General features: G+C 45.3%; 1 protein-coding gene across 1 annotated transcript in view; it reads left to right on the forward strand.

The window, feature by feature from the left end:
• LOC115467854 (cyclic nucleotide-binding domain-containing protein 2-like) overlaps positions 1 to 25,711 on the forward strand; it is a 123,434-nt gene that overhangs the window by 95,407 nt on the left and 2,316 nt on the right. Inside the window, exon 9 of the mRNA XM_030199349.1 lies at positions 15,458 to 15,602. Coding sequence (XP_030055209.1) covers positions 15,458 to 15,487 — 30 coding nt within the window. The 3' untranslated portion in view covers positions 15,488 to 15,602. The remainder of the gene's footprint in view (positions 1 to 15,457; positions 15,603 to 25,711) is intronic.

The following is a 25,711-nucleotide window of genomic DNA, read 5'->3' on the forward strand; positions in this document are numbered from 1 at the left end:
CCTCCCAATCCATGCCCATCCATGCTCCTCTGTCACCTGTCCCCTCCATTCATCCCTATCCAGCAATTCCCCTCTCTCCCTGAGCCCTGCCCTGTAATCCATATCCATCCATGCCCATCTGTCCCCTCCATTCATCCCTATCCAGCAATTCCCCTCTCTCCCTGAGCCCTGCCCTCCCAATCCATGCCCATCCATGCTCCTCTGTCCCCTGCCCCCTCCATTCATCCCTTTCCAGCAATTCCCCTCTCTCCCTGAGCCCTGCCCTCCCAATCCATGCCCATCCATGTTCCTCTGTCACCTGGCCCCTCCATTCATCCCTATCCAGCAATTCCCCTCTCTCCCTGAGCCCTGCCCTGCAATCCATATCCATCCATGCCCATCTGTCCCCTCCATTCATCCCTATCCAGCAATTCCCCTCTCCCTGAGCCCTGCCCTCCCAATCCATGCCCATCCATGCTCCTCTGTCACCTGGCCCCTCCATTCATCCCTATCCAGCAATTCCCCTCTCCCTGAGCCCTGCCCTCCCAATCCATGCCCATCCATGCTCCTCTGTCACCTGGCCCCTCCATTCATCCCTATCCAGCAATTCCCCTCTCTCCCTGAGCCCTGTCCTGCAATCCATATCCATCCATGCCCATCTGTCCCCTCCATTCATCCCTATCCAGCAATTCCCCTCTCCCTGAGTCCTGCCCTCCCAATCCATGCCCATCCATGCTCCTCTGTCACCTGCCCCCTCCATTCATCCCTATCCAGCAATTCCCCTCTCTCCTTGAGCCCTGCCCTGCAATCCATATCCATCCATGCCCATCTGTCCCCTCCATTCATCCCTATCCAGCAATTCCCCTCTCTCCCTGAGCCCTGCCCTGCAATCCATATCCATCCATGCCCATCTGTCCCCTCCATTCATCCCTATCCAGCAATTCCCCTCTCTCCCTGAGCCCTGCCCTCCCAATCCATGCCCATCCATGCTCCTCTGTCCCCTGCCCCCCTCCATTCATCCCTTTCCAGCAATTCCCCTCTCTCCCTGAGCCCTGCCCTCCCAATCCATGCCCATCCATGTTCCTCTGTCACCTGCCCCCTCCATTCATCCCTATCCAGCAATCCCCCTCTCTCCCTGAGCCCTGCCCTGCAATCCATATCCATCCATGCCCATCTGTCCCCTCCATTCATCCCTATCCACCAATTCCCCTCTCCCTGAGCCCTGCCCTCCCAATCCATGCCCATCCATGCTCCTCTGTCACCTGGCCCCTCCATTCATCCCTATCCAGCAATTCCCCTCTCTCCCTGAGCCCTGCTCTGTAATCCATATCCATCCATGCCCATCTGTCCCCTCCATTCATCCCTATCCAGCAATTCCCCTCTCTCCCTGAGCCCTGCTCTCCCAATCCATGCCCATCCATGCTCCTCTGTCCCCTGCCCCCTCCAGTCATCCCTTTCCAGCAATTCCCCTCTCTCCCTGAGCCCTGCCCTCCCAAACCATGCCCATCCATGCTCCTCTGTCCTCTGCCGCCTCCATTCTTCCTTTTCCAGCAAGTCCCCTCTCTCCCTTCCATGACCCCCCTCGCATCCATGCTCCTCTCTCTCCCATGTCCCAGCCTGGCCCGCCCTCTTCTCCCCCCCCTTCGCATCCATGCCCCCCCTTTCGCATCCATGCTGTCGTTTCTCCCCTGGCCTTCCGCTCCCATTGTTCTACTTTACTGGCCACCCTCCTCTCTCCCCCCAACCTTCCTTTTTTTTTTTTTTCTTCTTTTTAAATTTACCTCCGTGGCGGTTCCGGCAGCGAAGCGTCAGGGAAGGAGGCGGCGCTCCCGACGTCTAGCCTTCCCTTCGCTGTGTTCCGCCTTCTTCTGACGTCATCCTTGACGTCAGAAGGCGGAACACAGCGAAGGGAAGGCTAGAGACGTCGGGAGCGCCGCCTCGTTCCCTGATGCTGCGCTGCCGGATTGTTTTTTTTTTTCCGCCCTCGACGTCATGACGTTTGACGCGAGGGCGGGGCAGAGACGACTGGCTGGCTTGAAGGCTTCACACCATGAATCCACGAACCCTTCAGCCTGGGAGTGACGTCAGATGGCTTCAGAACGTTGTCCTCAGAACGTTGAGGGTGCGTTTTATTATATTAGATGCTTAGGCGGAAATGTTTTCCGCATGGATTTTTTTAGGCACCATATATAGAATTCCCCCCTAAGTAACGTGGAGGGGCATAATCGAACTGCGCCGGTTTGGACGGCTGGCGCCGTAAAGGGGTGGTGCCAACCGTATTATCAAAAAAGATGGCCGACCATCTTTTCTTTTGATAATACGGTTGGCGCCGGCCAAATCTCAACATTTAGGTCAAATGTTGAGATCACTGGATTTAGAGATGGCTGGCTTTGGTTTTCGGCCATAATGGAAACCGGGCCCAGCCATCTCAAACCCGGCGAAATGCAAGCCTTTTGGTCATGGGAGGAGCCAGCATTTGTAGTGCACTGGCCCCCCTGACATGCCAGGACACCAACTGGGCACCCTAGGGGGCACTGCAGTGGATTTCAAAAATTATTCCCAGGTGCATAGCTCCCTTACCTTGTGTGCTGATCCCCCCCCATATCACCCCCAAAACCCACTCCCCACAACTCTACACCACTACCATAGCACTAAGGGATGAAGGGGGCACCTACATGTGGGTACAGTGGGTTTTGGGGGGGGGGTTGGAGGGCTCCCATTTTCCACCACAAGTGTAATAAGTAGGGGGGGGGGATGGGCCTGGGTCCACCTGCCTGAAGTGCACTGCACCCACTAAAAACTGCTCCAGGGACCTGCATACTGCTGTTAGGGAACTGGGTATGACATTTCAGGCTGGCGTAGAGGCTGGCAACATTTGTTTTTGGGTGGGAGGAGGTTGGTAACCACTGGGGGATTAAGGGAAGGTGATCCCCGATTCCCTCCGGTAGTCATCTGGTCAATTGGGGCACTTTTTTAGACAGTCCTAGAAATAAATGGACCAAGTGAAGCCGGCGAAATGCTCATCAGGGCCGGCTTTCTTTTTTCCATTATCGGGCGAGGCCGGCCATCTTGTAACCATGCCCCCATCCCGCCTTCGCTACCCTACCGAAACGCCCCCTTGAAGTTTGGCCGGCTCCACGACAGAAAGCAGTTGGCGCCGGCCAAATCAGCTTTCGATTATACCGATTTGGCCGGGTTCAGGAGATCGCCGGCCATCTCCCGATTTGTGTCGGAAGATGACCGGCGATCTCCTTCGAAAATAAGCTGGATAGAGTCATATTTTCAAAGCACTTAGACATAGTAACATACTAAGTGATAGCAGAAAAAGACTTGAATGGTCTATCCAGTATGCCCAACATTCACATTCATTATCAATACAAGATTTAAATCAATAATGAATGTAATATTATATACTCGATCATGGACTTTCTTTGGTGTTTCTGGGACATAGACCATAGAAGTCCGCCCGGCTTTGTCCTTATGTTCCAACTACTGGAGTTGCTGTCAAAGCCCGCTCCAATCTATCCAATCCATCGTGTCATTTGCGGGACAAAGACCGTAAAAGTCTGCCCAGTACTGTCCTCATGTTCTAAATTACTGGAGTTTGCGTTGAAGCTCTTTCCTGCTCATCCTAAACCAGTCCCGCTATATGTGGGACTCCTACTTTACAAGCCAGCCCAGCACCAGCCTTAGTTGATGCAGCCAGAGTTGCCATCTAAGCACCACTTGACATGCAAACACATATGCAACCCTTTAAGTTTTGTTTTTTTATATCATTCATTTTCTAATTAGAGATCCTCTGTGTACATCAGAGATCTGAAAAACAGCCAAAGGGTTGTGTGGAATGAATGTAAAGAAATGAGGAAAGTGGGGAATACCCTTAGAAACCAAGGCTCCTGTCAAGGTCTAATCAACAAGACACTATTATCTATAAAAGACATTGTGCCCGTGATCAAGTTTCTTCATGGGGTAAATATTCCCTATTCCACTCATTCAAAAATGCCCATATAGGAGCATCATGCAAAATTGCCCATAACAGAGCACAAATTTTTTATACAAAAAAGCCCATAATAGAGCACAAATATTAAAGATAACTGAGTAACAAAAATTGTTCAAGCTACAGCATGGCATGCATCAATTTAGCTTAATAAATGCTGGCTTGACAACCCCACAGTTCAACTGTTGATTTTCAATGGGGCCCGATTCGTTTCACCCATAACAGGGCTTCATCAGGAACCACTCAGTCGGATCATACTGACAGGGGTATCGGTCTCAAGCTGACTAAACTTCTCTTACAACCGACAGGGAAAAGGGCACAAAGTCTTTTATAGATAATAGTGTCGTGTTGATTAGACCTTGGCGGGAGCCTTGGTTTCTGAGGGTATTTCCCACTTCCCTCATTTCTTTACATTCATTCCACACAACCCTTTGGATTGTGTTTGGCTGTTTTTCAGATCTCTGGAGTATTAGATTACCTGTTTAGGACTAACAGCCCATACTGTTTTTTCACCATAAGATACATCTGTGTACATCCCACGCCTTTTTGAATTCCGCCAGTTTTTTTTCCACCATCTCCTTCGGCATCCATCACCCCCTCCAAGAGAAATAATTTTCTGACATTACTCCTAAGTCTACCACCCTGCAACCTCAATTCATGTCCTCTAGTTTTACCACTTTCCCTTCTCTGGAAAATATTTGTTTCTATATTAATACCTTTCAAGTATTTAAATAAGTACATATAAGTACATAAGTATTGCCATACTGGGAAAGACCAAAGGTCCATCGAGCCCAGCATCCTGTTTCCAACAGTGGCCAATCCAGGTCACAAATACCTGGCAAGATCCCAAAAATGTACAAAACATTTTATACTGCTTATCCCAGAAATAGTGGATTTTCCCCAAGTCCACTTAATAACGGTCTATGGACTTTTCCTTTAGGAAGCCGTCCAAACCTTTTTTAGACTCTGCTAAGCTAACCACCTTTACTACATTCTGTGGCAATGAGTTCCAGAGTTTAATTACACGTTGAGTGAAGAAAAAGTTTCTCCAATTCGTTTTAAATTTACTACATTGTAGCTTCATCGCATGCCACAATGTAGTAAATTTAAAACGAATGGGAGAAAATCATATCTCCCCTGTCCCTCCTCTCCTCTAGGGTATACATATTCAGGTCTTCCAGTCTCTTCTCATATGTTTGTGTATACCATGGTTAAAGGAAAAGGTCCCTAAGGGGGTTTTATGTGCATCATTTATAGAATAGTGCTGAACAGACACCTAGCACTTATGCACTATTCTATAAATGCTAGTATTCTGTAAGTGTGCAAATGGTCTTTTAATTTATGCACCGAGTTAGAGAATGAAGGGAACTGCTAACATTAGAGAAATGAAGGCAAAGAATGGAAAACATGCAAAAAATTGTTGTTAAAAAGTAGAAACTGGACGTCAAAGGCAGTGGAACAGGGAAAGCTGCAAGCTTATGTCAGTGACAGTGGGTAATAAAATGATATTGATTGCTGATGATATACATCACCTGTATTTAAATATTATACAATAGCATATGATATATGTTAGCACTTCTAGCACTGAGAAGTCTTACTGGTAAGTGATAAATCACGTTATGTCTAATGAAAAACGTCTAGCGTTTGCACTCAACACTCCATGGAAGCAGGAATTTGTGGTATAATTACAACCAGCAGTTTTGATGATACATTCATTTAAAGACCTTAGTGTCCATTTTTCTCTCTCATGCAGTGTTTTCTGGTGACAGTTATTCACAAAAGGAAGAATAATGCTTGATTAATGTTGTATGAATATAAAAGATTGTAACTCAGCGTGTGCTTCAATTCTATTTTACTTGTGACTTCTGTGATTAGGAATAATGATCTACATAATGGACAGTCTTGTTGGAAACTAGCGCTGCCTTGTGCCACTTGTAATTTCATTTACCTCTTTAACTCCGTTGAGTTATATTGCTGTCATCGCAGCAGAGTTCTATAAACAGTACAAGAAAACTGTTTTATTCACCAAGTTGTAGCTCTGTCAGATATCTGTCTTTGTCTGAAGGGGGGGGGGGGGGGGGGGTGGAATGGGGCTTGATACACCACCTGTCTGTGGTTACAATTAAAGCAGTTTACATATTATACAGTGGTGGAAATAAGTATTTGATCCCTTGCTGATTTTGTAAGTTTGCCCACTGACAAAGACATGAGCAGCCCATAATTGAAGGGTAGGTTATTGGTAACAGTGAGAGATAGCACATCACAAATTAAATCCGGAAAATCACATTGTGGAAAGTATATGAAATTTATTTGCATTCTGCAGAGGGAAATAAGTATTTAATCCCTCTGGCAAACAAGACCTAATACTTGGTGGCAAAACCCTTGTTGGCAAGCACAGCGGTCAGACGTCTTCTGTAGTTGATGATGAGGTTTGCACACATGTCAGGAGGAATTTTGGTCCACTCCTCTTTGCAGATCATCTCTAAATCATTAAGAGTTCTGGGCTGTCGCTTGGCAACTCGCAGCTTCAGCTCCCTCCATAAGTTTTCAATGGGATTAAGGTCTGGTGACTGGCTAGGCCACTCCATGACCCTAATGTGCTTCTTCCTGAGCCACTCCTTTGTTGCCTTGGCTGTATGTTTTGGGGTCATTGTCGTGCTGGAAGACCCAGCCACGACCCATTTTTAAGGCCCTGGCGGAGGGAAGGAGGTTGTCACTCAGAATTGTACGGTACATGGCCCCATCCATTCTCCCATTGATGCGGTGAAGTAGTCCTGTGCCCTTAGCAGAGAAACACCCCCAAAACATAACATTTCCACCTCCATGCTTGACAGTGGGGACGGTGTTCTTTGGGTGATAGGCAGCATTTCTCTTCCTCCAAACACGGCGAGTTGAGTTCATGCCAAAGAGCTCAATTTTTGTCTCATCTGACCACAGCACCTTCTCCCAATCACTCTTGGCATCATCCAGGTGTCACTGGCAAACTTCAGACGGGCCGTCACATGTGCCTTCCGGAGCAGGGGGACCTTGCGGGCACTGCAGGATTGCAATCCGTTATGTCGTAATGTGTTACCAATGGTTTTCGTGGTGACAGTGGTCCCAGCTGCCTTGAGATCATTGACAAGTTCCCCCCTTGTAGTTGTAGGCTGATTTCTAACCTTCCTCATGATCAAGGATACCCCACGAGGTGAGATTTTGCGTGGAGCCCCAGATCTTTGTCGATTGACAGTCATTTTGTACTTCTTCCATTTTCTTACTATGGCACCAACAGTTGTCTCCTTCTCACCCAGCGTCTTACTGATGGTTTTGTAGCCCATTCCAGCCTTGTGCAGGTGTATGATCTTGTCCCTGACATCCTTAGACAGCTCCTTGCTCTTGGCCATTTTGTAGAGGTTAGAGTCTGACTGATTCACTGAGTCTGTGGACAGGTGTCTTTCATACAGGTGACCATTGCCGACAGCTGTCTGTCATGCAGGTAACGAGTTGATTTGGAGCATCTACCTGGTCTGTAGGGGCCAGATCTCTTACTTGTTGGTGGGGGATCAAATACTTATTTCCCTCTGCAGAATGCAAATAAATTCATATACTTTCCACAATGTGATTTTTCCGGATTTAATTTGTGATGTGCTATCTCTCACTGTTACCAATAACCTACCCTTCAATTATGGGCTGCTCATGTCTTTGTCAGTGGGCAAACTTACAAAATCAGCAAGGGATCAAATACTTATTTCCACCACTGTATAGAGGTACTTATTTTGTGCCTGAGGCAATGGAAGATTACATGACCTGCCAGGACTCACGGGAGCTGCAGTGGGATTTGAGCCCAGTTCACCAGGATCAAAGCCCGCTGCACTAACCACTAAGCTACTCCTAGTGAGTTATCTATAGACATTCCAGAGGAAATTTTATAACAGGGTACTATGGATAGATGCCTACAGAGGCACTTACATAGGTGCTATTTTATAAATACAAGTAGGTATTTAGAATCCAAACTATTGTCGTCATGCCTCCCACCTGGGGACCGACATCTCCTCAGCTTGTCCTGGACGATTCTGAGACTGAACTTCAACACCCCTGGCTTAGTGAGGTTCTTTTTAATAACTCAAAGATATGTCCGTTTCAAAATACAAATAGTTTACAGTTGTTGCAATTCTGCTAGTTCCTTAAAGCAGGTCCCCAAAATACAGCTTCCCACTTATTGGGTCAGTATAGTCTTTCCAACTTGTTGGCAGGAATCACTGACTCCCTCTAGGCACTGCCTAGGACAGCCCCTAGCAAGCAACAAACCCCTCTCACTTCAGTCTCCTGTGTCTAAGTTGCGTTTCTCGTATCTGTTATACAGTCCATATAAGGTCTTCAGCTGCAGGGGCAGAGGGGAGCTTTGTAGTTGCCTTTCAGTATTTAGTAATTGAAGTAAGCCCCCCTCCCCCTCCACCCCCCCCCCCCCCCCCCCCACAGAGCCAAAGTTTGTTGATTTCCACAGAATACAGTTCTTCTGGAGATTTTTTTTTATAACAGCGATCTTAATATGATCACATTTGATACAGGAAATCCAAAATGTTAGCATTTAACTTTCAAAAAGGAGACTATTGGGCTCATTTTTGAAAGAGACGGTCGTCTAAAAAGTGACATAAATCGGCATTTTGACGTCCATCTCACAGAAACGTCCAAATCGGACGTTTTGAGCTGGACATGTTTTTGTTACGAATAAGGCACAAAAAGGTGCCCCAAATGACCAGATGACCACTGGAGGGAATCAGGGATGACCTCCCCTTACTCCCCCAGTGGTCACTAACCCCCTCCCACCCCCAAAACGTGTGGTGAAGAACATTACTTCCAGCCTCTATGCCAGCCTCAGATGTCATATTCAGGTCCATGACAGCAGTGTGCAGGTCCCTGGAGTAGTTTAGTGCACTTCAGACAGATGGACCCAGCCCATACCCCCACTACTTGTTACACTTGTGCAGGAAACTATGAGACCTCCAAAACCCACTAGAAACCCACTGTACCCACATATAGGTGCCCCCTTCATCCGTAAGGGCTATGGTAGTGGTGTACAGTTAGGGGTAGTGGGTTTTGGGTGGGGGGGGGGGGTTGGGGAGCTCAGCACAGAAGGTAAGGGAGCTATGTACCTGGGAGCATTTTATGAAGTTCAATGCAGTGCCCCCTAGGGTGCCCGATTGCTGTCCTGGCATGTCAGGGGGACCAGTCTACTAAAAAATGCTGGCTCCTACCACGTCCAAATGGCTTGACATTGGACGTTTTAGACTTGGACGTCTTTGTTTCGAAAATGGCCAAAAATCAAAGACGTCCAAATCTCAAAACATCAAAATTCAAGGACGTCCATGATATTTTCGAACACAAAAGATGGACATCAATTTTTTTCAAAAATGACATTCTCCCTGCCTCGGAATTTGGACGTCTTTGTAAAACGTCCAAATTCTGACTTACACGTTTCTCTTGAAAATGCCCCCCCACATTAAATGAGAAAAACAGTGGAAAAAAACAAACAAACTTAGAGGTGCAGTTGCAAAGGTCAAAAATTTACATCAGGCATGGATGTTGTTCAAAAATACCATCCTGGAAGCCCAGGCCAGTTATATTCCATGTATTAAAAAAGGAGGAAGGAAGGCCAAACGACAGCCGGCATGGTTAAAAAGTGAGGTGAAGAAAATCCTTCAGAAAATGGAAGAAGGATTCAACTGAAAATAATAAGAAACAGCATAAGGTATGGCAAGTCAAAGTGAAAGCACTGATAAGGAAGGCAAATCAGGACTTTGAAAAAAAAAAAGATTGTGTTGGAGGCAAAAACACAAAGGAGATTGTGAAAATTTATAGGGGGGCTTATGCGACTGGGAGAGTAGGAGACTGGGCATCCAAATTGCAGATGTTGTTTAATGTGAGCAAGTGCAAAGTGATGCATGTGGGAAAGAGGAATCCAAACTATACTATGTGATGCAAGGTTCCACATTAGGAGGAAAGGGATCTAGGTGCCATCATTGATGATACGTTGAAACCCTCTGCTCATTGTGCGGCAGCGGCTAAGAAAGCAAATAGAATGTTAGGTATTACTAGCAAAGAAATGAAAAACAAAATGAGGACATTATAATGCCTTTGTATTGCTCCATGGTGCTACCTCACCTGGAATACTCCATGCAATTCTGGTCACCACATCTCAAAAAGATACGGTGGAATTAAAGAAGGTACAGAGAAGTGTGAGAAAAATGATAAGAGGGTGGGACGACTTCCCTATGAGGAAAGGCTAAAGTGGCTAGGACTCTTCAGCTTGGAGAAAAGACGGCTGAGGGAGCGCTGCGTACGTCTAGTAGCGCTATAGAAATGATAAGTAGTAGTAGCAGATATAATAGAGGTCTATAAAATAATGAGTGGAGTAGAACAAGTAGACGTCAATCACTTGTTTACTCTTTCCAAAAATACTAGGACTAGGGGGCATGCAAGGAAACTACAAAGTAGTTAATTTAAAACAAATCAGAAAACATTTCTTCAGTCAATATGTAATTAAACTCTAGAATTTGTTGCCAGATAATGTAGTAAAAGCAGTTAGCTTAGCAGGGTTTACAAAAGTTTGGATAGCTTCCTAAAAAAGAAGTACATAAGCCATTATTAAGATGGACTTGGGAAAATCCACTGCTTATTTCTAGGATAAGCATCATAAAATGTATTGTATTATTCTGGGATCTTACCAGGTACTTGTAACCTGGATTGGCCACTGTTGGAAACAGGATGCTGGGTTTGATGGACCTTCGGTCTGCCCTAGTTAAATAATCTACAGTTGGGAGTAACTAGTGAAGTAATTAAGTTTGCTGATGACACAAAGTTATTCAAAGTTGTTAAATCACGAGAGGATTGTGAAAAATTACAAGTGGACCTTATGAGACTGGAAGACTGGGTGTCTAAATGGCAGATGACATTTAATGTGAGCAAGTGCAAATTGATGCATGTGAGATAGAGGAACCCGAACTATAGCTACATAATGCAAGGTTCCATGTTAGGAGTCACTGACCAAGAAAGGGATCTCAGCATCATTGAAACCCTCTGCTCAATGTACTGCGGTGGCTAAGAAAGCAAATAGAATGTTAGATATTATTAGGAAAGGAATGGAAAACAAAAGTGAGGAAGTTATAATGTCTTTGTATCGGTCCATGGTGTGACTGCACCTCGAATATTGTGGTCAGTTCTGGTCACAGCATCTCAAAAAAGATATAGTAGAATTAGAAAAGGTACAGAGAAGGGCGACGAAAATGATAAAGGGGATGGGACGACTTCCCTATGAAGAAAGGCTGAAGTGTGTAGGGCTCTTCACCTTGGAGAAAAGACAGCTGAGGGGAGATATGATAGAGGTCTATAAAATAATGAGTGGAGTGGAATGGGTAGACATGAATCATTTGTTTACTCTTTCCAAAAATACTAGGACTAGGGGGCATGTGATGAAGCTACAAAGTAGTAAATTTAATATGAATTGGAGAAAATGTTTCTTCACTCAACGTGTAATTAAACTCTGGAATTTGTTGCCAAAGAATGTGGTTAAGGCAGTTAGCTTAGCGGGGTTTAAAAAAGGTCTGGATGGCTTCCTAAAAGAAAAGTCCATAGACCATTATTGAATTGACTTGGGGAAAATCCACTGCTTATTTCTGGGATAAGCAGCATAAAATATATTGAACTTTTTCGGGACCTTGCCAGGTATTTGTGACCTGGATTAGCTACTGTTGGAAACAGGATGCTGGGCTTGATGGACCCTTGGTCTGTCCCAGTGTGGCAATACTTATGTACTTTGTCAGAGGACAGATTTTCTTGGGATCAAGGTCCATGATTACATTTTAATGATCTAATAAAATCAAGATTAAAAAAAAAACACACCCCTAAATTCCCCCCCCCCCCTCCCAATGGCTGCTCTTCAAAAATCCAAATCTACAGCACACCCAACTCCATGTGACCTCCCATAATCTCTATTCCATATCCCACAATGGTAGGTTTTGAAGAATTTTCTTCAGTAATTTGAGCACATAACAGATCTTTCATCCGCCTTCTTCAACACACCCACATATAAATAGAATCAACATCTGTTATCATGGTGCAATGAAGGGAATCCATTACAAATATTTAATTAAATTGTAAAACTGTGGGTGTCAATAAAATGCTTGTACTGTAACCATTGATTAATTGAATAGGTGCTGTCTAAAGTCTGCTTCGTTCCTAGACAGTTTTTTTCAATTTTGACTAAATTCACTCAGCTTGAAAATGTCAGCTGTACATATGTAAAGAAAATTGGTACTGTGATGTCTGCTAATAGATTTGAGCTGATATCTTCCAAGAAATGATATCTTCATATCATACTACACTACTACTTATCATTTCTATAGCGCTACTAGACGTACACAGCGCTGTACACGGGAACATGGAGAGACAGTTCCTGCTTAACAGAGCTTACAATCTAATTAGGACAGACAAACAGGACAAATAAGGGATAAGGGAATTATTAAGGTGGGAATGATAAAACATGGGTACTGAACAATTGAGTAAGGGTTAAGAGTTAAAAGCAGCATCAAAAAGGGTGGGCTTTTTGAAGACGGCCAGAGATGGAGAAGGGTGCAGATAAGAGATTTTACCCAGTGAACGGAGGTTCCCAGGGAGGAGTGTAGGGAGAGATGAGAGTGGAGAGGTACTGAGGAGCTGCAGAGTGAATGCACTTATAAATCAATAAGAGGAGTTTGGGACTGTATGCGGAAACGGATAGGGAGCCAGTGAATTGACTTGAGGAGAGGGCTAATATGAGCACGTTCACATGCAAGACAGCCCACAATTCTCATATTCGGGCAAAACAAAATAAGAAAGTGCTAGACACTGGCTCCCACTTAAGGAACGCATCATGTTCAAGATATGCTCCCTAGTTCACAAAATTATAGACGGAGATGCACCAGCCTACATGTCAGACCTGATAGACCTACCACTCAGGAATGTCAAAAGATCATCCCGCTCATTCCTGAACCTACAGTTCCCTAACTGTAAAGGTCTAAAATACAAACTAATGCACACATCAACCTTTACCTACTTGAGCACACAGCTATGGAATGCATTGCCATGCAACATAAAAACGATTTACGAACTAACGAACTTCCGCAAACTACTGAAGACCCATCTCTTTAAACAAGGCATATCACAAAGACCAACCCACCGTGAATATGCACAACTCCGCCACATATATTCAGAATTGCCTTATAATAGCTGCTTGTTATATCACTATCATGTTTATCATTATCATGTTACCCCAAGTTCCTTTTGTACACTATTGTCTATTTTCTAATATATGTCCACTATTCATGATGTATTGTAAGCCACATTGAGCCTGCAAAGAGGTGGGAAAATGTGGGATACAAATGCAACAAATAAATAAATAAATGATGAAAAGGCTGCAACTGAAAATGAAGACCACTGTTTTCCAGAAGAGGGAGTTTTTGGAAGATGGCAAATGAAATGCCTTTCTAGCATGGAAGAGAGAACACTGGAGCAAGAAAGAGGTGGATAATGGAAGCCTGCAACCGGGGTGCTTCAGTACCCACAGCATTGACTACTGCGATAGGAAGACGAGAATAAAAAGCCAGTGGCACAGCCAGACTAATTTTTGGTGGGACCCCAAGGTTAACATGGTGGGGAAGTAGGCAGAGAACCCATCAAAGGGGGAACCAGCAGGACCATTTTGGCCAGCCCTCACTCAGAAAAGGGGCCATATCTAATGTGTAACCAGTCCACAGTATATATTGATCGATATATGCAAACATGGGGGAACTCTTATAAACTTCAAAGTAGCCTTCAGCGCATATACAGAAGATTCTCTTTGGGGGCGCTGTTTCTAAAGTTTAAGTGTGTGCTAAAAGCTAGAAGCCTCATTGGTATAAAAGGGCTTCTTAGCATTTATTTAGCACATGCTAAGCTTTAGTAACGGCCCCTATATTATTTGTTGGCTCTTTACTGTATTATATCATGGCTATCCTCACAGTAGCAGGCAGCAGTTGCTGATTCTGCTGATCCTTAACATGAGAACATGACCTTCACCTATGGAATTAATAAAACAATGACATATTTTCACAAGGAGAATACTTATTTTGTCTGATGATCATAGAGCCATAATAAAACACATTATGAATATTGCTATAAAAAGATCTTAGGAAGGTAGACGTGTCTTATTAGCACTTTTTTTCCCCCCAAATAAATTATGTATTCATGTTGTACTTTGCTTGTCTGTCTATATCAGGGCTTCCCAACTGTGGGATGTAACCCCAAATGGTGTCGTAAAACCTATATTGGGATCATGATGGCTGGCCCCTCCATAAAGAATTAATTGGACCACCCAGGAGGGTTGCATATTTTCTGTGATCATGTGAATGAGGTCATGGCCACAGAAAGTTTTATAAGGGAAAGGCAATTGATACACCACCTTTCTGTGGTTTTTGCAACTACATTCAAGGTGGTTTACATAGTATATACAGGTACTTATTTGTACCTGGGGCATGAAGGGTTAGTTACTTGCCCAAGGTTATCAGGAGCTGTAGCAGGAATTGAACCCAGCTCTCCAGGATCAAGGTCTGCTGCACTAACCAGTAGGCTACTCCTCCCCTCTGAAGCAATGGTCTACACATTATTTCCAGAACTGTTCAATCTACAGCAACCAAATTTCTGGACGCAATATCTATATAAAGAAAAGAAATGCTTTCTATAAAAAAAATGAGAGAGAGGATTAGCACAAAACAATGAAAACAATTAAAAAAAAAAGACATCTTCTGATTACATGTATGGAATAGGAAAAAATGTTCTTGTGAATTGCTTTACAACTATTTTGTTCTTGATTCTGCTATCAATACTGCCTTCTTGTGATATCACCATCATCAAGGTCAGATCCTTAATAGTGACAGTGAGATGGTGTGGGTAAGGAGCTGGGCTTGCTTTCATGGTCACTCTCCAGCCCAAATAGAAAGACCTGCATAGGTGCAGAAAAGAAGCAGTTCTAGTGTAACTTGTGTGTCTTTCAAGCAGGGCCGTAGCGAGGGCGCTGACACCCGGGGCGGGTCGCCACTGCGCAGCCCCCCCTGGGTGGAGCACGGCGCGCACCCCTCCTCCACGGAACAACCCCCCCCTCCGTGGCGCACACCCCCTCCGGAGCGAATTCTTACTTGCGGGGGACGGGCGGGAGGGCCGATCCGCCCCGAGTGCACGTCCGCTCGGAGCTGCGTCGGCTCCGCTGGTTCACTGCTCTCTCTGCCCCAGAACAGGAAATAACCTGTTCCGGGGCAGAGGGAGCAGGGAACCAGCGGGGCCGACACCCCCCCAGCGCGTGCACCCGGGGCGGACCGCCTCTCCCGCCCCCCCCTTCCTACGCCACTGCTTTCAAGACAATGCTTCTGAGATTTTTTTGGGTTGTGCTTTCCTCGTCTGCTTTTTTGAATTCTGTTTTTAATTTGTCCTCAGGATTTTTTGGAACATATTTATGCACAGTGAATCCCACCAAGGTCCAGAATACATGAAGCTTCTTCACAGCATGGAAGTTCTATCAGGCTGGCCAATTGAAAGCTTCCTTACAACATCCAAGAATCTGTAAGCACACCTACTTCAGGTAAATATTTGCAGTGGAGGTTATGCTTAGGAATATGTTAATTATATTAGTCACTGTTCTGATTCATTGGCCGATGATCAAGAAGCAATACTAGTGCCTACGTTTGCTACCGCCCCATGATCAGAGCCCATCGAGTGTGTGAAACAACATGCTCACGGGCTCTGAACACAACTAGCATGCAAATGCATGCAAAACAGGGCTAAACCTATTCATTCCCCAATGATCAGTGACCAGCTCGCTGCGGCAAACCCTATGCCAGCTCGGAGCTGGTGTTAGGGTTTGCAGACCATTGGGGGGGAATGGTGAGCCCTGTCCAGCATGCATTTGCATGCTAGCAGGCCCCCATTCCCTCCAATGCCAGCAGCCCCCCACAGGAACCCCGACCAAACCCCCCCCCCCCAGCAACAGGGGCTGGAGGGTCCGGTGGACCTCCGTCCCCCTGACCCCTTCCCAATACAGGTTCAAGGAGGGCTGGAGATCTGGTGGTCCCCAGCCTCCCTAACCCCACCAACATCCCTCAGATGTACCTGGTGGCATGGGGCTGCAGGTCAATCCATCTTCCCCACCTGGTGATCTAGCGGCCCTTCCGCACCCCTACCTTAAGTTGGAGGAGGGCGGTGGCCTCCTTTCTCTTCCATTGGTGCCACCTACAAAATGGTGGCGCCCAGTCCTGCCCAGTGCATCCTGGGATGTGCTGGGTGGGGCTTCACATTGTGCTCAGGCACAAACCTCCCACACTTCTACCCCATGATCAGAAAGAATTGTGTGCTTAAATTTGCATGCAATTATCTCTGATCATAGGTGCAGTAAAGACCCGCACTGTTCCAGCGCTATTTTTATAGCACTGTTTGGAACAGCGCAGGGCTTTTGATCATCTACCCATCAGTTCTTGTTTGGAGTCTGGACCTCATCAGTATAAGCTTTACCCAGCATCAAATCTTGGTTTTGATTAGCTGTCCATGTTATGCAATAATTGTATTCAAAATCCAATGGATAAATCTAGCAGGCAAGAGAGGGAAAGGAGTGGGGAAGCTGGCTTCAGGAAGGAGACTTACCACAATGTATGGAGTGGCATGAAGGAAGAATGAGTTCTGGATCAATCGAGCCAAAGGGTAGAGAAAAGCAGAACAGCACAGCAAAAGGGAAAAGAGATAGAAGAAATGAAAGGAAGGTGAAGAAAAGGAGACAGGACTCCACAAAGTACTTGTATCCTAGGGCGTTCATTTTACAATAGAAAAATGTCCTCAAAAGAAGCACAAAGTGGCAGATGGACGGTTTCCTTGCCAAAACATCTAAGTTGTGATTTTCAAAAAGGCAGAAATGGGATGTTTTTCACTAAGTGTTTTGGGGCGGGACTTGGGTGGGCTTTAAATCTGGACGTGTTTCTGCAAGAACAGAACAGAAAAAAGGTCCAGGGAGGAAAAGAAGTACATTTTTATCCAGACCTGTTTCAGTCATAACTAAGTCGAACAGGTGCCCTAACTGACCAGCTAATTATTGGTGGGAATAAAGACATGACCATCCCCCCTTAATCCTCCAGTGGTCACTGGACCCCCTCCCACCCTCCAAAGATGTGACAGTAGATACCAGGTTCTATGACAGCTCGAGATATTATTTCCATTCCTAAAAAAGCAGCAAGGTAAGTGGATGGAGTAGCCTAATGATCAGTGCAGTGGACAGTGAACAAAGGAACCCAGGTTCAAATTCACAATTTAACTCTTTCATTTCAGTACAAATATGTGATCTCTCCTGGAACATAGAAATACCTCCTGTACCTAAATATATAAGTGGCCTTCAAGCCTGAGGGCTAATGTAGAGGTGGACCTTTAGGTAAGTAGGTTTTCTCTGTTCCCGGAGGGCTTACCACACAATATGAAGGGGTTTATGTGGGATTTGTACCTGGGTTCCTTTATGTGAAGTCCATCACACTGAGCACTAGGCTGCCCCTCTGCACTGCTGGGACGTCTGTGTGGCCAGTTCACTAGGAATGCTGCCAGGAGTTGACTTGTACAGATAGGACTGTGAACATCTCAGAATCAGTACAACCCAGTGGCGTTCCTAGGGGCGCTGACACCCGGGGCGAATCGCCGATGCGCCCTGCCCCCCAGGTGCAGCACCCCCCCCCCCCCCCGTGCAGCGCGATCCCCCCCCCAGTGAAAGAACCCCCTCCCTCCCGGGTGCACGCCGCTGGGGGAGGTGCCGCGCGCTGGTCAGCGTCATTCGTTTCCACGCTCCCTCTGGCCCCGGAACAGGTTACTTCGTGTTCCGGGGCAGAGGGAGCATGGAACAAACGACGCTGCCCGGCGCGCGGCACCCCCCCGGCGGCTTGCACACGGGGCGGACCGCCCCCACCGTCCCCCTCCCTTGGTACGCCACTGGTACAACCTTCTGCTGAGAAACTTGCAACTTAGTTTCAATCCAAGGTCAATAATATTCAAATTTGTTTTTTGTTAAATCCATCCAATATCTCTATTGCAAACTCTATAACCCGCATTCAAAACTTACATTGTTATACTAGTTGTCACACTTATCTTGTTAGCTGGGCGTTTTCAGTAGGTTCGCGGGGTTAACAACTAGAGGAGTTTTTGACTAACGAGGATTCCCGCATGAGCCCGCACTAGGAATAGACCAAGCGGCAAGACGCGGAGTGGTGTTGCTAAAAAAATTTAATTTAAGCAGCACTAGGGATCTGAAGTCCTTTCACCTCTTTAGGCAGAGACTGTGTGGCATAATAGAGTTGCAATAGAGATATGGATGTTTGGATTCTTATAGCAAACACGGGGGTTTTTTGTTAATCCATGCACAATAAACAGAAAAAAAATTGATCGTGTAACAGGAATACCAGCAGACAGGTCATGAAATAACTTTTCTACTGTTACATCAACCACAATTCTATGAATTTTAAGGAGGGTGGCAAAGAAGGGATGCCCTTTAGATTTATGTACATCTTTTTTATTTAGAAACATTACCAACTACTATTCTAGGCTGGTTTACAGATTTTACCAACACTGTATTATCAGAAGGTACTTATCCTGAGGAAATATCTTTGATTGTATTAACACTGTGTCATGTTTACTAAACAGGAACTGGGTTTGTGAGCCCTTGGACCACTGCCGAGGAGCGGCAGTAGCAGGCAAAACCACCCCACACCAGAAGCAAGGCAGAACAGACGTACTGGCAAATTCAGGCTAGGTCTCTAGGCAGTCAGCCAGCAAGCAAGCAAGCAGAAGACAGGTCCAGACAAAGGTTCAAAAGGCAGGCGGCCAGCAAAGCAAAGTCCCAGGTCCAGACAAAGGGTCAAAGGCAGGCCGGCAAGCAAAGCAAAGTCCAGGTCCAGGCAAAGGTTCAAAAGGCAGGAAACCAGCAAACGCAGAATCAGGTCCCAGACAAAAGTCTCTCATGCAGAAGTGCACAAGCACCTATGTACCAGGGCCTAAGACGATGCAAAGGCAAGGGCTGAGAGTAACAAAATGGCTAACAAGCCCAGCAGCACCTGGAACTCACTGCTGCAATCACCAGGCAGCTACGGGTGCTGTGCAGGCTCAAACAACACAAGCAACCCTGGCAGCCTGGAAGATCCGGACCGGACCAAGCCGAAATCTGGAACGGGTGATGGTCCATAGCAGCCACCCGTTTTGGCCACCAGAGGGCGAGGAACGCACAGACATAACACACTGATCCCTAAAACTGTAGGAGGTGATCTTACCCAAGTTGAAAACTTTAGGCCTGCAGCTAGCATCCCCTGGATGGAAAAGCAGAGTTTGTTGTTAGCACACAACGTTTGGTATACCTAGAGGAATCTATGTATTTGCATTCTTCACGGCATGGATTCCGCCCAATGCACAGTACAGAAACAAACAAACAATGTTTACTGTTTTAATAACCGAGATGAGAAGATTCTTAGCTATGGGTAGAGAAGTGATTCTTTTACAATTTGATATATCGGCAGCTTTTGATGCCATGGTTCCAGGGTCCTGTTGATCAGGTTGTGTGAAATGGGAATTGGAGGATCAGTTCTCGATGGTTTTCTGCTTTTTTAAAGAATAGACACTATAAAGTTATGAACACGGTGGAGTTTCAGTAAGTTGGCAATCAAACAGCGGTGTTTCCCAAGGGTAACTTTTCGCTGTCATATCAGATGACATATTTGTGTTATGACCTGTGCAAGATTCCCTGGATAAAACTGTTTTCATTGCTGAAACAGTCTATACAGGTGGTTGAAACTTGATTGCGGCTAATTTTCTTAAATTGAATACTCAAAAGACAAATTAGTATGGTTCTGTGACCAACAAAGGGTCTCTTCAGAGGTAATTGTTCTCTTTAAAGGAACTTCATTAAAGTTTGATGTAAATCTAGGGTATTGGGTATAATTTTAGATTCCACGTTATCATTTGAAAGTGAGATTAATGGCATGGTGAAAATTTTTTTTCAATTCTTGGAAATTAAGGGGATTAGATCCTTTTTGAGTCCTTGGCATTTAGAACAATAGTTCAAGGAGTTCTGTTGCTATTCTTGACTATAGCAATTCGTTGTACTGTTCTTTAAATAGCAATCCTTAGATCAATTCAGCTGCTAAAAAATATATCTGGTAGAGTAATTTTCAATTTGGGAAAATTTAGTCTGGCTAGTCCCCTCTTAAATAGCCTACATTTTGGAATCTAGAATTCACTTTAAAGTTGCTTGTTTTGTATGTAAAAGCTTTTATGGTCTGAGCTCTGAGTTAGTCGGCGAACATCTTTCATTTCAGACCAATAGGAATCATTTGAGAAGTTTTAAAAATTGAACACTTCATTTACCATCTGTAAAGAAGATAACCCTAAAAACAGTATGGGAATGCTCATGTATATTCAGGGAGCTAAGATACGGAATAGTATGCCTGTTGAAATTCGTCTAATTGCACCCTGTATCTCTTTTCATAAAGCACTTAAAACATACTTATTCTCATTTCAGCGATCTTGATTTACAACACTTGAAATCAGATATATTAAGAAAGTGGACTGTTTGCTTATTTTGATGTTTTTCAATCAGATTGGGATTTTATTTTATCTATTTTGTGATCCGCTTTGTACTTTAGGTTAAAAGCAGAATAGAAATGGCCAAATACAATACAATACAATTTTTTTTGAAATTTAGATGGTGCTTTTGGTCACACTCTGTCACACTGGCCAGGAAAAGTGAGCCCTTGGGCCATTACCGATAACTGGCAGCGGCAGGAGAACCACCCAAACAGGTAGCAAGGCGGACCCCAGACAGACGGGCACAGGCCGAACTGGAGCAGCTGGACTGGAATAGAAGCAATAAGCAGTAAACAGGAGAATAGTCCATGAATCAAGCAGAGTCTTACTGGCAGGCAGCAAAGCAGAAGGGAAACCAGGAACCAAACAGAGTCCATAGGCTGGCGGCAATCAGTAGTAAACCAGGAATCAAGCAGGGTCTTGGGTAGGTAGCAGTGGCGTTCCTAGGGGCGCTGACACCCGGGGCGGATCGCCGATGCGCCCCGCCCCCTGGGTGCAGCGCCCCCCCCCCCCGGCAAAATAACCCCCCCGGTGCAGTGCGACCCCCCGGCGAAAGAACCCCCCCCCCGGGTGCACGCCGCTGGGGGGGGGGGGGGGTGCCGCGCGCCTATCGGCTCTTCATTTCCATGCTCCCTCTGCCCTGGAACAGGTTACGGAACAGGAAGTAGTGCTCAATTTCATTAAAGCAATATCACTGCAGGAAAGCTTCTGCTGGCAGGGCTAGGGGACCTCTGCCAGCTAAACAGCAGACTTTGGGGGCCTGAACCTAAATTGGGGGGGGCAGGCCCCCAATGCCTTCCATGGCTATGCCAGTGCTACCATCTTTTTGGTTAAACAATATTGCCTGATGTTGCTTTTAAGTTTCCTTCTTGTAGTTTCATTTCAGTCCTCTAGTTGTATAGCTGCTCTGTCTTTAAAAGATTTGTTTGTTTGTTTGTTCATTAATACATTTCAAAAACTTAAACCTCTGTGATATGTATCCCTTGTCTCTCCTCTCCTCTAGGGTATACATATATTCAGGTCATCAATTCTCTTCTCATATGTCTTCTGGTGGAGACTCCATACCATTAGAGGGCAATCGAAACCCTGAGTTTTGGTTTCAACAGAAACCAGATCTGTGGCTGAAATCTGCCATTCAGTTTCAGCAGAAAACAAAACTGTAAGCAAAAACTGTCATGCCCATTTCTTGCCCCTAGCAGAAATGGTTCCCCCTAGGCGGGCCCCGCCCCCCCCCCCCCCCCCCCCCCTCCCAGCAGAGACCTGGCCCTCCAACCACTCTTAGACACTGCTTGGGCATAGTTTAGTGGTCTCTTTGGGGCAGGAGCGATCCCCACTCACTCCAGCCATGTTAAACTAGCATCCTATAAGGATGCTCTGTGCAGAAGACCCTTTGCAAAATACCAGTTTAATGTGGATCTTCCCGGTGCCTAATTTCAGGTGCCATTTATATAATTCCTCCTTTAGGGACCTGTGTACAGAGCAACAGTAAGCTCAATGCAGGTTTACCACTCGCTAATCTGGAACTACCGCTGGCCCCAGGGCAGGGGGGACAAAATTCCACGGACCCGGGTCTCCAAGGGGGCCCCGGCGCCGCAGTCCCCTCCACCCGCCCCCCTCCATCCTCCACCGGGGCTCCCCTGAATTCAAATCATAGCGCCTCACCTCGACCTCGCGCCACGTGAAAGAAACGCAGCAGTGGCAGTCTGAAGATCGCCTCCCTTCGGGCCTTCCCTCCCTGTGTCCCGCCCTCATCTGACGTAACTTGCGCGTGGGCGGGACACAGGGAGGGAAGGCCCGAAGGGAGGCAATCTGCAGACTGCTGCTGCTGCGCTTCTTTCACACGGAGCGAGGTCGAGGTGAGGCGCTATGATTTGAAGTCAGGGGGACCCGGCCCAGTGGTGGACGGAGGGGGGGGGGGGGCGGCGGCGGGGGTGGGACCCCTGGTGGCTGCCTTGCCCCGGGCCTGGCCCAGTCTCTCAGTGGCCCTGGCTGACCCTACACAGGTGCTGGTGGTTGTTCAAGCCTCAGCATGTGCCATTTGCCAAGCTAGGGAAAATAGCTAGCTATTCTCTAGCGTGGCACTAACCTGGCAGTAATTGGGCAGTGTTGCATGCTACCCGGTTACTGCCAGGTTAGTGCAGGAGACCTTAACACCACCACAATGGTTTTTTTATGCCTGTGACGAGAGATTACCCTGGTAAAAAGTCCTTTTCACCCTGTAAGCTTGTGCAACGGGTGGAGGTGAGGGTACTGAGGCTTTTTCCCTTTCAGGATTTGTTGTACTCCATGAGCACCATTTGAATTTTGGAAAGTACTTTTAGCTTAGTATATTGGAAAGTATTTTGAGAATCAACCTTAATTTAGGTGCCACTTTATAGAATTCCCCCCTTCGAGCACAGTGAATCACATCACAAAATGGTAAATTATTAAAAACTAAGCTACTTTTCATTAAGGGCTTGTTTTGTACTGAATCTAATGAACTGATTAGATTATACATGTATACAAAACATTCTCGGCATTCTCAGATTTCTGCTTGAAGAAATAAAAATAAATACAATCAAAGGTTTGATATCACGAACAGAAGACTGAATCACAGAAGGGCAAAAATAATGACCTTGTATGGAAAGGACAGGATAAATATGCCACAAATTGTACAATTTCAATAAACCAAGAGCCTTAATGTATTTTCCATTTTATGCTTCTTCAGTGGTTTGCAGTTAGCTTTTTAATACGCTTGGTGCATTTATAATACATTGCATTATACTGCATTATATTCCATTGTAGATACTGCCTATGTAGTTTTAATAGAAAACTTAAATACACACACACACAAAGCAACATTACATTTTCCAGACTTAGTTGAGTGCTTGACAGTGACAATTTATATTAGCAACCTTTGGATAAGGGTACATGAAATCATTAATCTAACTTATCACTCGAGCTCCTACCTCTGTTGTTCAATATTTATATGGGTTAATGTGTTAATGTAGAAGATAATAATATAATGAGGTAAATAGGAAAATTGTTTAGCATAGCTCTGTCAATGAACAAGACAAACACACACGTCCCGTCAAGTAATGAATGTCATTGGCTTTTGTGCAGAATACCATGCAAAGCATTCAAGAATTGTCAATTGTCTTTTTCCATCATCATGGCAATTTTATGCTATTTTCTTCAGTAGGCACTAATTTACATGCTGAATATCAACAATTCTGCTATAGGGAAAGTGTATTCCAGTTATATTGTACACTGAAGTCATGAAAAATCAAACCTGTTAATTGAATGCCTATAACAGAAGATTATGTTGCTTTTCTGATTCTACAATAATACCCAAACTAGTCACGTATCGACAGAAATATAGATATTGCATTTATCAATTATGATTAATTTCTACTTTATTAGTGGAAATCTTGTTTAAGTAAAAATGTTCTTTTGGGGGGGTGGGATGATGGGGGATTGGCTTGACGGAGTTTAAAAAGGGGTTAGATAGATTCCTAAAGGACAAGTCCATAGACCGCTATTAAATGGACTTGGAAAAATTCCGCATTTTTAGGTATAACTTGTCTGGAATGTTTTTACGTTTGGGGAGCGTGCCAGCTGCCCTTGACCTGGATTGGCCACTGTCGGTGACAGGATGCTGGGCTAGATGGACCTTTGGTCTTTCCCAGTATGGCACTACTTATGTACTTATGTACTTATGTAATACTAGTGTAACCTGGCATCTGCGCACCTTACGTTTACGCACCTGCAGTTAAACCAGCCATAGACTCAGCATAACTGCGAGTGTCTAAATGCTGCAAGGGAGTATGTGAATTACACATCCAACTTACAGAATTCTATAGGTGGCAGCACCGCCCATGCCCACGCCATGCTCCTCCCACGTGATTGTATTTATTTATTTATTATTAGGATTTATTTACCGCCTTTATGAAGGAATTCACTCAAGGCGGTGTACAGTAAGAATAGATCAAACATGAGCAATAGACAATTACAGCAGTAAAAATATTCAAATACAATACAAAGTATGGCATGGTATACTATTTACAATGTCAACACAATACATAATAGAACATTATAGGTGATAGCGAAGGGTAAAGCAAAGATGTAACATATAGAAGGGTAAGAAAGTAGGAAGAGTTAGAAAGTAAGGTGATTGATTTAAAGAAAGTTGCACATGAGGTCAGAGAAATTGTATTGTATACGTGATTGTATTGTAAATCGTCTTGCTATTTTTTTTTTTTTTTTGCAATGAGAGATGATGCATCAAGTTCAGTAAACCATAAACCATAACGCAGAGCATGCGCAAAAAGTCCCAGTGTCAGCAGCTGAAGGCAAGCTGCCAACGTCTGCAGGAAGAAAGCAGTAAGAGGTGGAGGGGTGTGGCTCAGGCACTATATTTATTTGGCTGGCAGGGCCTTGGCATCCCTACTACTACTACTACTTAACATTTCTAAAGAGCTACTAGGGTTATGCAACACTGTACAATTTCACAAAGAAGGACAGTCCCTGCTCGAAGGAGCTTACAATCTAAAAGACAAAAATATGCAGTCAATCAATTTGGGGCAGTCTAGATTTCTTGAATAGGGGTATAATGGTTAGGTGCCGAAAGCAACATTGAAGAGGTGGGCTTTGAGTAAGGATTTGAAGATGGGCAGGGAGAGGGCTTGGCATATGGGCTCAGGAAGTTTATTCCAAGCATAGGATGAGGCGAGGCAGAAAGGGCGGAGCCTGGAGTTGGCAGTGGTTGAAAAGGGTACTGAGAGGAGGGATTTGTCCTGTGAGCGGAGGTTTCGGGTAGGGGCGTAAGGGGAGATGAGGGTAGAGAGGTAATGAGGGACTACAGATTGAGTGCATTTGTAGGTTAGTAAGAGAAGCTTGAACTGTATGTGGTACCTGATCGGAAGCCAGTGAAGTGACTTGAGGAGAGGGGTGATATGAGCATATCCCTGCTAACAAAGGTATGGTTAGCATGCACAGGGGGGGGGAGAGGGGGAGAGAATAATGCGTTGACCCTCACAATCCACCCTGAGCACCCTCAAAATTGGAGGCCTGGCTATGCCCCTGCACCTCACGCACATAAATATACACTTCTGT

Source organism: Microcaecilia unicolor, chromosome 4 (assembly GCF_901765095.1).
Source record: "Microcaecilia unicolor chromosome 4, aMicUni1.1, whole genome shotgun sequence".
Classification (NCBI taxonomy): Eukaryota; Metazoa; Chordata; class Amphibia; order Gymnophiona; family Siphonopidae; genus Microcaecilia; species Microcaecilia unicolor.